At 34.5% G+C, this 13,934-nt stretch overlaps 1 protein-coding gene across 1 annotated transcript in view; it reads right to left on the bottom strand.

Moving 5' to 3' along the window:
* syt7a (synaptotagmin VIIa) overlaps positions 1-13,934 on the bottom strand; it is a gene marked incomplete at its 5' end in the record, with an annotated part of 128,191 nt that overhangs the window by 42,079 nt on the left and 72,178 nt on the right. Inside the window, 2 exons of the mRNA XM_079411736.1 lie at positions 6,387-6,521; positions 8,340-8,419. Of these exons, the coding sequence (XP_079267862.1) occupies positions 6,387-6,521; positions 8,340-8,419 (215 nt within the window). The remainder of the gene's footprint in view (positions 1-6,386; positions 6,522-8,339; positions 8,420-13,934) is intronic.

The raw sequence follows: 13,934 nt of genomic DNA, 5'->3' as shown, positions 1-13,934 counted from the left end.
CCATCTGATTGTGATTACAGTTTATTACAGCTCATTGGAATACTTGATTCTGATTAACTCTCGATTCTGGTTAAATGTGACTTTTTGCAGTCAAATATACTGGATTTATAATGGATGTTAGCTTCAAGTATCATAATGCACATTCTTTCTTCTCCCAAAATACAGTGAAGTCAAGATGGAATGCTATTTGCAATAGCACTAATTTAGCTTCATCAGCACACGAACCTACACTGTATCAAAAATACAGTAAAAACAGAAATATTGTGAAATATTATTACAATTTAAAATAACTTTTCTATTTGAATATATTTTAAAGTGTAATTTATTTCTGTGAATCAAAGCTGTATTTTCAGCATCATTACTCCAGTCAGTGTCACATGATCCTTCAGAAATCATTCTAATATGCTGATTTGCTGCTCAAGAAACATTTCTCATTATTATTATGTTGAAAACAATTGAGCAGTTTCATATTCTTGTGGAAAATATGAATATGTCGACTTAAAACGCAATATTCCCTGTCCATTTGATTGTTTTATAATACGCCAGTCAGCCGGTCGTTATCGCAAAATAACCCTCCTCAGGCCGATACAAGACCCTATTATCCCTCGCGAATCGTATTTGCAGGCGGAATCAGGTGCATGATATCACCACTTATGCCGTCTTTTGAGTCATTGCTGTGGCTGTTGCGTTTTATAATGGACTGAAATGAGCTATTGCCGCTTCTGAGTGTTTCTAAGTGTGTTTGAGTCAGTCGTACGGATCCTGCTATTATTAGACTGCAGGGCGGCCTGAAATCTCAGCAAAGTGCAGACCCACACAAAGGCATTTTTAACTTTCTTAAACATCTCACACACACATCACATCTCTCTTTCTTGTCCCCTGTGGGCTCGACTCACTTGCCGTTCTTGAAGTCTCCCGAATGCAGGCGGCTTTGTACCGTCTGCCACCTGCCGGCTTTAATGCCCCCCGTCATCATGTTCCTCACGCTGTCGCTGTGCGACGGCCCCCCTCTGTCCCCCAATCCACCCCCCGCGGCCCCTTTCTGGCCCCCGGGCACCGTCCCACTGAGGGAGCCAGCAGAAAGAGAGCCGGGGAGATGGAAGGAACGAGAGAAAAAGGTGGAAAAAGACAAACATTGGGAGAGAAGAAACGGTTACAGGTTTGGATAAATCACAATCATTTATCCCATGAGAGTGTTACATGTGTGTCCTCACAGTGACTACATACTAACACAAGTCACCCTGGGTAACACCAAGAGCAGCTCCTCCTCTAGGGGGCATAACAGAGCCTAGTTTTACCAGGTAGTGTAAGTGATTTCTCTCAAGTCACTCTTAAAAATAAAGCTTCTTTACTGGCCTTGATGGTTCCATGAAGAACCTGCCAGCCTACCTTTAACATCCATGGAACCTTTAAGGTCCTTTAGATGTTTAAAATGTTCTTTGCACTAAGAAAAAACGGTTCTTTTAACAACTGTTCACTGAAAGCTTCTATGGGGAGCCAAAAACTGTTATTCTGTGGAAGGGAAAAAAAACACTTTTGGAACCTTTATTTTTAAAAGTGCAGAAGAACCTTTTTGGTTCCACAAAGAACCTTTTTAAAATAAGCCATAGAAGAACCATTTCTGGTTCATCAAAGAGTCATTATTTTCTAAGTGTGAAGAACATTTTAAACATCTAAAGAACCATCCGCCACTATTAAGAACCTCTGTGGAGTAGATGCTGAAGGTTCTTCATGGAATCATTGATGCCAATAAGAACCTTTATTTTTAAGAGTGTAAATTGGTGTTTTTGGCGTACAAAGGGACTTACAACAACCATGATGCTTCAAATAACCACATATGTACTCCCGGTGACATGCTTCACCTTAATGACACCCATAAATGTTGCAGACTTCACGCAGACAAATAAAATTTGACGAGGGTTACTTTTGTCATCAATATTTATAATCATGGTCACCACTTTGTGGATCTGGTGAAAGTCATCATGCAGTTATTAAGAGATTTATATTAACACTGCTGCACCGCTCAAACACAATACAACATCAACACCAACAACGTCAAAAACGACAGGAGAACAGCAAAAAGAGCTTTAAGTGACAAAGCCGGCAGCTGCAGATTGGCACAAAACCAGGTGAGGAATCTGATCTCACACTTAAAATCAGTAATACCACTACTAATAATACTAAAAAAAAAAAAAAAAAAAAAATTATATATATATATATATATATATATATATATATATATATATATATATATATAAGAATATAAAAAATATTAAAATAATATTAATTCTGTCTGATACCAATAAATCAATAATTATTTTGGTGTTATGGCAAATAACTAACAAAACCGATAATGATGATGATGTTGATGATAATAATAATAATAATAATAATTAGAATTTAGATATTTAGCAGGATGCACCTTCATTACAATTATGGCAGATAATATTATGATGATATTTATTTTCATGTTATGGCCAATAAATGATAAACAGCTAATATAAAAATTATATACTAAGTTCTCAATAAACTAAAACTAAACTAATTAAAGTTTTAAATGCTACAAATTAATTTAGGCTTCGCAACATTATTATGTACAGTAAGAAAATGGTTATTAATTTTGAGATTTGCTAGAGATTACTAGAGATAATAATTTGCTAGAGATAATACAAATATATTTAAAAAAAAACACTCTTAAATTAGCCAATGACTAATATATCATGCATCCCGAAATACAAGCATCTTCTATATTGTGACAAAAAGGATCACAATATAACTGATATATTGATTTAAAAACTTTATATGATCTGATCCAAATGCAGACAACCAATGGATGCAAAGTAATGCAAAAGAACAATCTCCTTCAAGACATCTTTTTCTATTCTATTTCTATTTTCAATTAAGTTCTAAAGTCTAAATGAAGATGCTGCAAACTAGACAACGTGCGACAAAGCATCTGTTCCCAGTTGGTTTAGTTTCAATCTGCGGCTTCCGTCTCAAATAGCCGAGCTTCAGTGCAGCGGTCTGCAAACACCCCACACCGTTTAATCCAGCAGGTCACCGGTCCAGAGGATCCGAATTGAATCACCTGAGCCACCGTGGCTAACATGTTTATTTAATTTTTCATTTTCTACAGCGGCCGCCCCATCTGAACCCCTCCGTGCGCCTGCTGCCGGATTTGATGGACAAGCGTGTTTAAAACATTTGGCTCTTTCTAGGAAGCGGCGGGCGAAACCTGTCTGGATTAGGCCGGCGAGGGTTGAGCGCTGGAGGAATCAGGAGTGCTAGAGGGACACAGCCAGCCCCAGAAAGAAGACAGAGGCAAAACAACACCATCTCGAAACAAGGTGAAACGGGGGTTACCACACCACAATCAGACTGTAACGGTCAACCCTCAAAGGGAGCGGGCGGCAAGGAGGGATACACGCTACTGATGCCATTTTTCCTTGTTTGTTTACTGTTATTGTTGCTGTTCGCTGGATAGCTGAGGCGGGAGGGTTGTCCGTCTCCATGGTAACACCCCATGGGGGGAGGAGGTGGGGTAGGGGGTAGGGGGTAGGAGGGGGTGGGAGGGGGTGAAAGGTTAAAGTTCATAAGCTAAGAAGAGACAAGCAGGGCTGTAGGGAATGAGGGACGTTTAGTGTCCGATTTTGGCAAAATGGATTTGAAGATATTTTGAGGTAAACTGTGCAATACATTGATAATGTCCCTGCAGTCCTGCAAAGCGTACAGAACATCAATGTGGAATAAATAACATAAACTCTACATAATGACTTTCATTCATCTAACAAACTTAAATGTGAAGTGTGCGATTTCTGCATCACGAGCGACACCATTCAGAACGGCTGCTCAAATAAACAGATTCAAATTCTGTTTCGTGCCACATAAGGTAACTATTAAAGCTGCCAAAAATTTTTTTTTTTTACTGAAATAAAGCTGAAATCAAATCAAATCAAATATAAATATTATATTGAAAAACTAAACAAAAAAAAAAAAAAAACTAAAATGAAAATTAGGCATTGAAATAAACATGTTAATTAAATTATTGAAATAATGTTTCATGTGTATGATGTTTAAGTTGAAGTGCTAAAATGACTAAGACTGAAATAAAAATGTAAGCTAAATAAAAATAAAAAATGACTAAAAAGCAAAAAAATTCAAAAATAAAAAAAATTATGAAAAATAAAACCAAATTACATTTTTCAATAAATATTATAATAATACTAACACTTAATTTTGGGTGATTTCAATAAATCAGTAATTATTTCCATTTTATAGCACATAAACAAATGATCAATATTATAAATCTATTTTGAAACAATGAAAAAATTATTAAACAATTACAACATCAAAATATTATAATATACAATATGAAAAGTAATAAATATTACTTTTTTAAATGTGTGACAGAAAATAAGAAGACCCCTTAAAACAATGAGTGCTTTTCAATCTAAAAATATCAGTAAGGGCAGATATTGGAAGTTAAATAATATGATTTATTAATAATATAATATATTATAAACATATATATATATATATCCATCCCTAGGAGCCGAAATGTCACACTTTGCCTTCAAAGCATTTTGTCTTTATGTGTCATCTTGGTTGGTGTAATGATACTGTTTTATCAGATACTATGAGTTTTGGTGCATTATGAGATCATTGTCATATCCAAGTGTGTTGGATTATGGGATGCTTCCTCATCATTACAGCCCTGCCAGTGATCAGGGTGTGGTTGAGGTTGTTGGGGGAGTGGTTGGGTAACAGGTGAGATGGGGTACAGTTATATATGGCTTGTGTTAGGGGAAGGTAAGTTTTAGCCTACAGTCCACTCACTGACCGTCTGACACATACCACACAAAAAACAAATACTAACAGAAAAACGGTCGTTTCAATGCATTTAATTTGCTTCATCTGGGACGTGTGTGTGTGTGTGTGTGTGTGTGTGTGTGTTTAATAAATCTAATAAATATTTACACACACACACACACACCAAATATATAATACATGACTGTTACTTTCATTATTATAATGTATTATTATTTTTAATATTAAATATACATATGTTAAAAATAAATTTTACTTACAGTATAATTTGACTATTATATTTAAATAAAATAATATATTTTAAAAGTAAATTATTAATTACAGTTTTTTAAAATATTAAATACATACATTAATTTATAAATCTATTTATACATATCTATATATCTATATCTATATATAATGTACTTGTATACTGTGTTAAATATACTGAATAATACATTTTGTATATATAATTTGTTACAAATACTTATAACTTACAATATATTTTTAAAATAATTATATGAATAAATAAAATATGTAATATTTAAAATATTTAAAAATGTATAAAATATGTAATTTTATATAATTTATACTAATATTAATAATTAATATATAAGTATTTTTTATATATAGCCCACTGCACACCAAAACATAATTACACACTAACAGATGAGCTCTATCACTGCAAACTAGACAGTTTTGATATCGCAGCCTACTCAACTGAAATGCAGTAACTAAAATGAGCTGAATTAGCGCATTGTAAAATCTGTAAAAGAAAACAGTAATTGTGCAGCAGTATGTAAGTTATTTCTGCGCGTCAGCGAAAAACTGCTGATGGACTGACACGTACTTATTAATTTGTTTCTCATTCGGTTCTGAACGTAAATATAGAGTGCAACTTTCACGTTATTGACCACATGAATCATTTTCAGGAGCATATATGTGACCCTGGACCACAAAACCAGTCATAAGGGTCAATTTTTTAAATTGAGATGTATACATCATCCTGTATAAATAAGCTTTCCATTGATGTATGGTTTGTTATGATCGGACAATATTTGGCTGAGATACAACTATTTGAAAATCTAGAATCTGAGGGTGCAAAAAAATCGAAATATTGAGAAAATCGCCTTTAAAGTTGTCCAAATGAAGTTCTTAGCAATGCATATATTACTAATCAAAAAATAAGTTTTGATATATTTACGGTAGAAAATTTACAAAATATCTTCATGGAACATGATCTTTACTTAATATCCTAATGATTTTTTGCATAAAAGAGAAATTGATCATTTTGACCCATGCAATGTATTTTTGGCTATTGCTACAAATTAAGACTTAAGACTGGTTTTGTGCTCCAGGGTCACATATTATGGTGCTATTTGCACTTTTTGGGTCACTTTATATGTCAGTCAGACGGTCGTTTTGAATGATTTGAATGAAGTAATCAGTAGTAATCAGACTCTGTGCTGCTGGTTAGACAGATCTGGGGTGTGAGTGGTGAGGGTTGGGGTTGGGGTGTGTTATGGTATGAGCAGTGGGTCAGGGGTTTGTGTCTCTTACCAGCCTGAACAGAGACTCACTTGAGTGTGAGGCGTGGATCTCCGTAAGGGGCATAAGGAGAAATGTTTAGTACAAACTCCTTGGGCGGGTATGAGCTCCAGCGCTGCTGTACTGAACTGCTGTCATTGTTATTCCAAAAGTCTCTGTCTAAATCACTGAAGAGACACACATACATGTCAGTAGAGCATCAGCCATCTTTCCTCCATCAGTCTACACACAGCCGATCTCCTGATCCGGGACAGGAAGTGAAAGAGGAGAGGAATTCACCATTCATAAGGAGGTGCAAAGACAGTTTTATGAGCAAACAGAGAGATAAAAACAGCCGATGAATCCATAAGGCAGCAGAGCAGAAACGAGCGAGATTATACCTGTGCATTCATTAGTTTTACCAAAAGCAAAAAGGAGAGAAAGAGAGAGATAAAAAAGCTGTAAAGCATCACACTTAACCAAAACAGATTATTAAATATAATCAACACAATATCAGATGCTATTCACGTTTGGCTTAAGAAAAGAAACATTTGCATGGGTGGAGAGAAACACGAAGGCTCAGATGAACCTGATATTGGGAGGAAAGGTAATTTATGTCAAGTTAGAATTTCAAAAACAGCTTCAAGGGGGAAAAAAGCCATTTTCAGTTAAAAACACAGATTTCCACAAGCACCTGCAAGCTTGAAATCCAATGAAGTACTCATTAGTCCAAAGCAGCAGCTGCAATGTCACGAAGCACACAACACAGTCAAAACATTGCACCGACTTTTACCAGCGCGCGTTTCTGAGAATAACCATCCCACAAACAAGGAGGCGTGTGATCAGCTGCCGAGCAAAACAATGCAAACGCAGCGTCCCGCTGAGTTCAGACATCCCGCATCCTCAATCAAACGCTTTCAGATTCACCGTCAATCAAAGAGCCGCAATGGCTGGGAGAGGATGCTTTTAATACATAAAAAATGATAACAATAATAAAATGTATTCTATTCTAGCTAGTATTCTACTATTATTTTAAATAATAACAATAATATGAACAATAATATGAACACATATAAATCAAAGTTTTTGTATGTCTCTAATTTATTATATATTTTTTTTCATAACAATTATGCATGTATGTATGTGTATAGATAGATATATCTATTTATAGATATATTATTAAATAATTAAATATAATAAATAAATATATATAATAAGTATACAGTGCATATATAAGTACAATTTTTCATTATTACTTTTTCATAACAATTATAATTATATATATTTTTTTATTATTATTATTTTCATGAAAGTGTGTGTGTGTGTGTGTATATATATATATATATATATATATATACTGTATATATATATATGCATATGCATGCTCCAGTACACAGATAATCTTTCCCTAATAATTTTGACAATTAATAATGTAATAATCTTTCTGATCACCAACCCAATGCTTGTCAATATGGAGGATGAAACATGAAATTTATTAACTCCCTGAGCTTTTTTTATTTGTATTATTATTATTATTTTTATAATAAAGGATATTATTATTATTTTTATTATTATTAAAAAAATTATGTTAAGAACTGAATTGCCTAATTGAAATCAATCAGTCAATTTGCTAAGTAAAATTCTCTGGGCTATCACACGACATCAAAAAATATTTATTAAATATACGAAATTTATTTCGTAATAAAATTTTATATATATTTTTTTTACATTATATACATCTAGGTTAGACATATTAGTATGTAAATGAATGAAATGAACTGTTGCTTTTATCATTGTAGTTGCTATGTTGATGATAAACACATTTTGGAGCCTCTCTTGCTTCCTCTGACAGACCGCCACTGCTTTAACATCTTCTGAAATGATTTCCTCTGCTCAAAACACAACGGACTGCGATCGCGGCGCTGATTTCTGATGTTCAAGCTTCGCTCCAACACAACGATCTTACAAAACACCCCAGTGAACGAAACCGATGTCCCTGCACCTACTTGATGGCTTTTTTCTCTCCTCTTCCTCTTCCTGAATCAGGAGACGCGACGGACTCCACTCCTGGTTTATTTCTCTTCCCCTAAAAGACAGAGAGAAGAAAAGAAAAGAGGAAGTTTATTCCCAGTCTCCTAATTGATCACAAGCTTCTCCACCTCCAACTTCTGCACGTCTAGCATTATCCGCCGTTCCTCCTTCCCGCTCTCCTCCCTGATGCTTGGCTCTGATCGCTCAAATCACACGCTCGCTCCTAAGTCATCTCCATAGTAATTAAACCACACACAAGCCTCATATTTACATGGAAATAGCCAATTTAGCCCTCGGCAGCATCATGGGCGGCCGGAGAGAAGAGCGAGAGCATGTGGGAGAGACAAAATGACAGAAAGTGTCTTCAGAGGAGTAGGTGGCGATGTGGAAACCCTCCATAGATGTCACTGCTGTCCGCCTCTCTGCCCCATAAACAACATGTTTCAGGAGCTTTGTGACACAGCCCACGTTCACGTTCAGATTTAGGGAGACAGTTATAAGGAAAACTAGGTATGCAATCAACTTTTGAATTTACACCACCCGAGCGTGTTAATTCAATTTCAGTTTTTAGAATTGAAATGCCACATCTGATTCATGTCAACAGTGTATAATATATTTATTCTCATACACAGCCAACAGAAAATATGACTTCATGGTGTAAATGGGGCTGTAAATGATTAAAAATCATTTACCTAAAAAAACCTAAATATAAAAATAAATACACTTCATTATATATATATATATATATATATATATATATATATATATGCATATTTTTTAAATTATTTAATTTTTTTTTTTATTTAATTTAGATACTTGCAAATAATTTTTTTTTTTTTAAATAAACTATTATGCTATTTATTGATATTTTGAATTTTATTTAATTTTTTACTATTACCTTTATATTCTAATCTTTTTTTAAGTTTTAGTAATTTTGTTATGTGCTTTTGTCATTTCTATTAGAAATATTTTTATTTCCTTTAATTTATTTTTGTTTCAGTTAGTTCTTAAGACAGCATTTCTAATTTGTTTTTTAAATTATATATATATATATATATATATATATATAGAGAGAGAGAGAGAGAGAGAGAGAGAGAGAGAGAGCGCTTCATTTTTATATAAAAAAAATAACAACACTGTCCCATTCACTTTATTTATTTATTTATTTATTTATTTATTTGCATAATAAAATATAATAATTATATATAAAATATTCAGAAAGAAAGAAAGAAAGAAAGAAAGAAAGAGAAAGAAAGAAAAAAAGAAAAACGTTCTGAAATGTTAGTCTGGGAAACCTGGTTCTAAGCAGGTTTGTTAAAGAAAAATACTCTAAAACCATATCATTATTATATTATTTTATTAGATGTGGTTCCTTTTTATAGTTCTTGAATGAAAAAAGCTTAAAATTGTTACAGAACTGTTTTCATTGGTGGAATCAGAAGCAGTACTGTTAAACTATTCACGATTTCCATTCCTACCGATGCAACATAACTATATTTACATATTTTAGAAGTAACAAAAATTTACAACGCTAAAAACCCCAACGAAATGAGAACGAAATCTGCTCTTAAAATAAACACAGGTACAATCCGTCATCTTCCTCTCATCCCATCTGTGCGGTTATTGTGGCGAGGGGTTTAGTTTAGTTAAAATCTCCTCGCTGCGAGATCTGTCTCATCCCATCTCGTCCCGCGTTCCCGTCGGCTGCGGTTCTGGCTCAGACCTCGGCTAGTTCTGCCTGCTCATCTCTCTCACGGGGTCAGAGGTCAGGAGTATCATTAACGCTGGGACGGGAGCCGCCACACGCTGCCTAATGGTGCTCAGTGATTGGTCGAGGGCTGCGTGGCTACAGGAAACTCCCTGAGCAAGGGCACAATCTCAATTCTCTGAGCGTTTGGTCTTTTCTGGATGGAGCAAACCAACAAATAAAAGTCCTGTCCCACATTTTTACCGCATTGAATATTGTTTCACATTTGTAAAATTAACTGTAAAAAAAATTCTTTATGTTCAAATTGATAGTTTTCACGTGACGTCACACTCTTATAGGAACGCCCACCTGGAGGGCAAAACAAAGCTTTGCTCCACTGGCCGCCAGTTATTTTTATGCAGATTGCATTAAGTAGTAATGTAGTAAAACGCAGATATTAAAAGACGAAATTCAGTAAACACCTTACTGATGATGTAAACTTTGTACAGGCAAGCAGATGTACCCAGAATATAAACACAATGTGCAAAGTTTCATATTAAATGGTTTCCCATATACAAATACAACAAAGAAAATACGGAACCATTTAGCACATTACATTCATATTCCGGGCTCATCTGCTTGCCTGTATAAAGTAAGCATAATCAATAAGGTGCATACTGAATTTGTTCGTTTAATATCACGGTTGTAAATACATTAAGGCACTTTAAGTGTTTTTTACAATGTTTTGTCGCGCTGTTTAGTGATTGAAATTTTGCGGTGGGTGCAAATAACATGGATTGCAAATGGCCAAAACTTGCATTTTGTTCACATATCTTTGTTTTATTCTTTTGAGAGGTGATCTTAATATTTGAGGCTTGGAAACAGATGGAAAATTGACAAGCTTGCGCTGCAGTTCTGTGGATGTTTTGCCCTCCAGATCTTTGGTTTTCGAGCTGGTCACGTGACTGAAAGCTACGAATTCAAAGCCAACTCAGTGTTATGTATATTATTTTAAAGGGGTCATATGATGCGATTTCAAGTCTTCCTTTCTCTTTGGAGTGTTACAAGCTGATTGTGCATAGATAAGATCCCTGAAGTTGCAAAAACTAAAGTCTCAAACCCAAAGAGATGTTCCTTATCAAAGTTAAGACTCTGCCACGCTCCCCCTAAAACAGCTCATTCAAACACGCCCCCACGTCTACGTCACGATGTGGAAATATTTGCGTAGTTCCACCCAAATATTCACGCAAAGAAAGGTGGCGTGGTTTCAGTAACCGCAGTAGTGTTGATGCAGCCGTGTCAGGGAGATGCTTTGTGTTTCTAGGTGAAAGCAAAAGCACTTTATTTGGCCTTCAGAAAGTAGATGCATTGGTTAAGATTTGTTTACAACAGAGCACAGCCCAAATGTTCGCATTTTATGGACGACAGTTTTGTGAACCTAGGAGAGTACAAGTTGGCTGTGCACGAAAACTACTTCAGAAATCTTGTAATGGGCCATGTTTGGAACCGGACAATAATCCAAACACAAACCACAAAAACAACACAAAAATGGGTCACTGAGCACAAAACCAAGCTTCTGCTGGCCATTCCAGTCCTCTGACCTGAACCCTGTAGAAGATGAGTGAGGTGAACTGAAGAGAAGAAGCACCGTCATGGAGCTGGGAATCTGAAGGATCTGGAGTGATTCTGGATGAAGGAATGGTCTCTGATCTCTTGTCAGGTGTTCTCTAACCTCATCAGGCATTATAGGAGAACATTTAGAGCTGTTAAACTGGTAAATGGAGGTTTCAAAAAGTATTGAATAAAAGGTGCCATTAATTGTGGCCAAGGTGTATTAGAGAAAAACATTTATTTCATAATGATATTTCCTCCAATTTTTTATTATTTTCCTCCAATGAAAAGTTAGATTTTTGAGAGTTTAAAAAAAATATATATCAAAAGGTTTATCAATGCAGATTAATTTTCACAGCCTTCTTTGATCATATTTACCAAGGGTGCCAATAATTCTGACCACGACTGTATGTATATATATATATATATATAAAATAAAGTATTTTGTATTTTATAACATTTATTTTTATCATAATTATTTAATATTTAATCATTTATATATTTACTTAAAAATAATAATAATAATAAAATAATTTCTATGTGATATTTTTTATGTATTGTTTAATGGTTAATTTTTAAATAATTTATTGTTTTGTACAATATTTAAATATCTTGCACCACTTCATGTTGACTAAGTTGGTCGAGCTGGTTTCTTGCTGATCCAAGCTGGTCTACGTACTCTAAGCATCTTACACCAGGCTGGTCTGCCAGGTGTTAGTCCATCTGATCAGCTCTCTAGACCAGCTAATGTGAAGCTAACTTCAGTTTAAAGCTGGTGTTAGCAGGATTTTGCAGGAGGATGTTCATCTTCCAAACATCTCCGTCGCGGCTCCAGAGTCTGACACACTGATTTAAACGAAAAAGGACAGTGCAAGAAACACCCAGATGTGCACAGCACACACAACGACACACACATGAGTCAGTCAGCCAGAGGGGACAGCAGCAACACACACACACACACACATTATAATTAATACTGACTAACCCCAGAGACAATATGAGCAGCAGAAGACTGGATACTCATAGAAAAATGAATGGAAAATATCAGAATGTTCAATATTGCGGCTGTAAGAATGAAAGCCCTGCCTTACAACTATGAGAGTCAATCATTTTTCATTTTAGATAGAAGCATTGCCTGTTTTTGTTTTGTTTTATTTTACTTCAGACCACAAAGTAGCTGGAGTAACATAAAAACTGTTTTTTGCCATGATTTGAACTAAAAAGCAGAATTTATTATATTGATTTAAAACTAATTAAATAATATTTATTCTATAAAAACTTATAACTAAATGCTGTTCTTTTGAACTTTCTATAAATAAAATTAGTCCTGAACAAAACATTAGTTTTCATAAAATATGAAGCAGAACAAGAGTTTTCAACATGGATAAGAAATGTTTCCTGATCACTAAACCGCATATTGGAATGGTTTCTGATAGAATTTTATAGAATTTTGTAAGAATTAATGAAATCGTATTTTGATTTTTTTTTTAATAATAATTAAATAAGATGAAATAACCATGCACATGCACCAGACCACTATACCAAATAAAACCCAATAATGTATAAAATATTATGAAATAATATAAAAAGTGCACTAGGCCACTATACCAAATAAAAAACAATAATTTATTAAATAATTTTATAAATGAATATAATAAAAATGAAATGTTATGAAATAACAATTGAAAAAATAAACGAAATATCCACCAGACCAACATACCAAATATAAACCAGCTATCAGTGTTCTGAGCTTCTATACCATTCTTCACCTTTCTATATCATACACTCCATGGATCTTCAGAGAATCCCATGATATTAGCATACAGTAATAGCTGTGGCCAGTTCACCTTCAAACACAATCCAATATGCAATTTAGAGCACGTGGATCAATAAACCAATTAAAAGAGACACTTTACAGACCGTTTAAAGACAAACACGTCCAGGACACGCAGTGACATGTTCAGAGCCACCTACAACGACATGCCCTCAAAGACCAGAACAGCCAGACACAAGAACAGTTTTTTCCCCCAGGCCGTATCCCACCTGAACAACACATAACACACCCCGGTACTGTACATCTGTAAATAGGACACATGCACATTCACAGTTCTGTCTATGGTCATGTCTCTTTTCTGTATATTTTTAATTTTTATTACTATTGTTATTCTTAATTATTGTATATTCTCTTCATTAGTGTTCTTTATCACCTTAATTATATGTTGACTGCACTATGTTTGTACTTTCTGTACTGGAAGCTCATAACACCAAGACA

The sequence above is a fragment of the Barbus barbus genome, assembly GCF_936440315.1.
Source record: "Barbus barbus genome assembly, chromosome: 48".
Taxonomy (NCBI): Eukaryota; Metazoa; Chordata; class Actinopteri; order Cypriniformes; family Cyprinidae; genus Barbus; species Barbus barbus.
The sequence above is the reverse complement of the archived record's forward strand: the minus strand, read 5'-3'. Positions and strand labels throughout refer to the sequence as shown.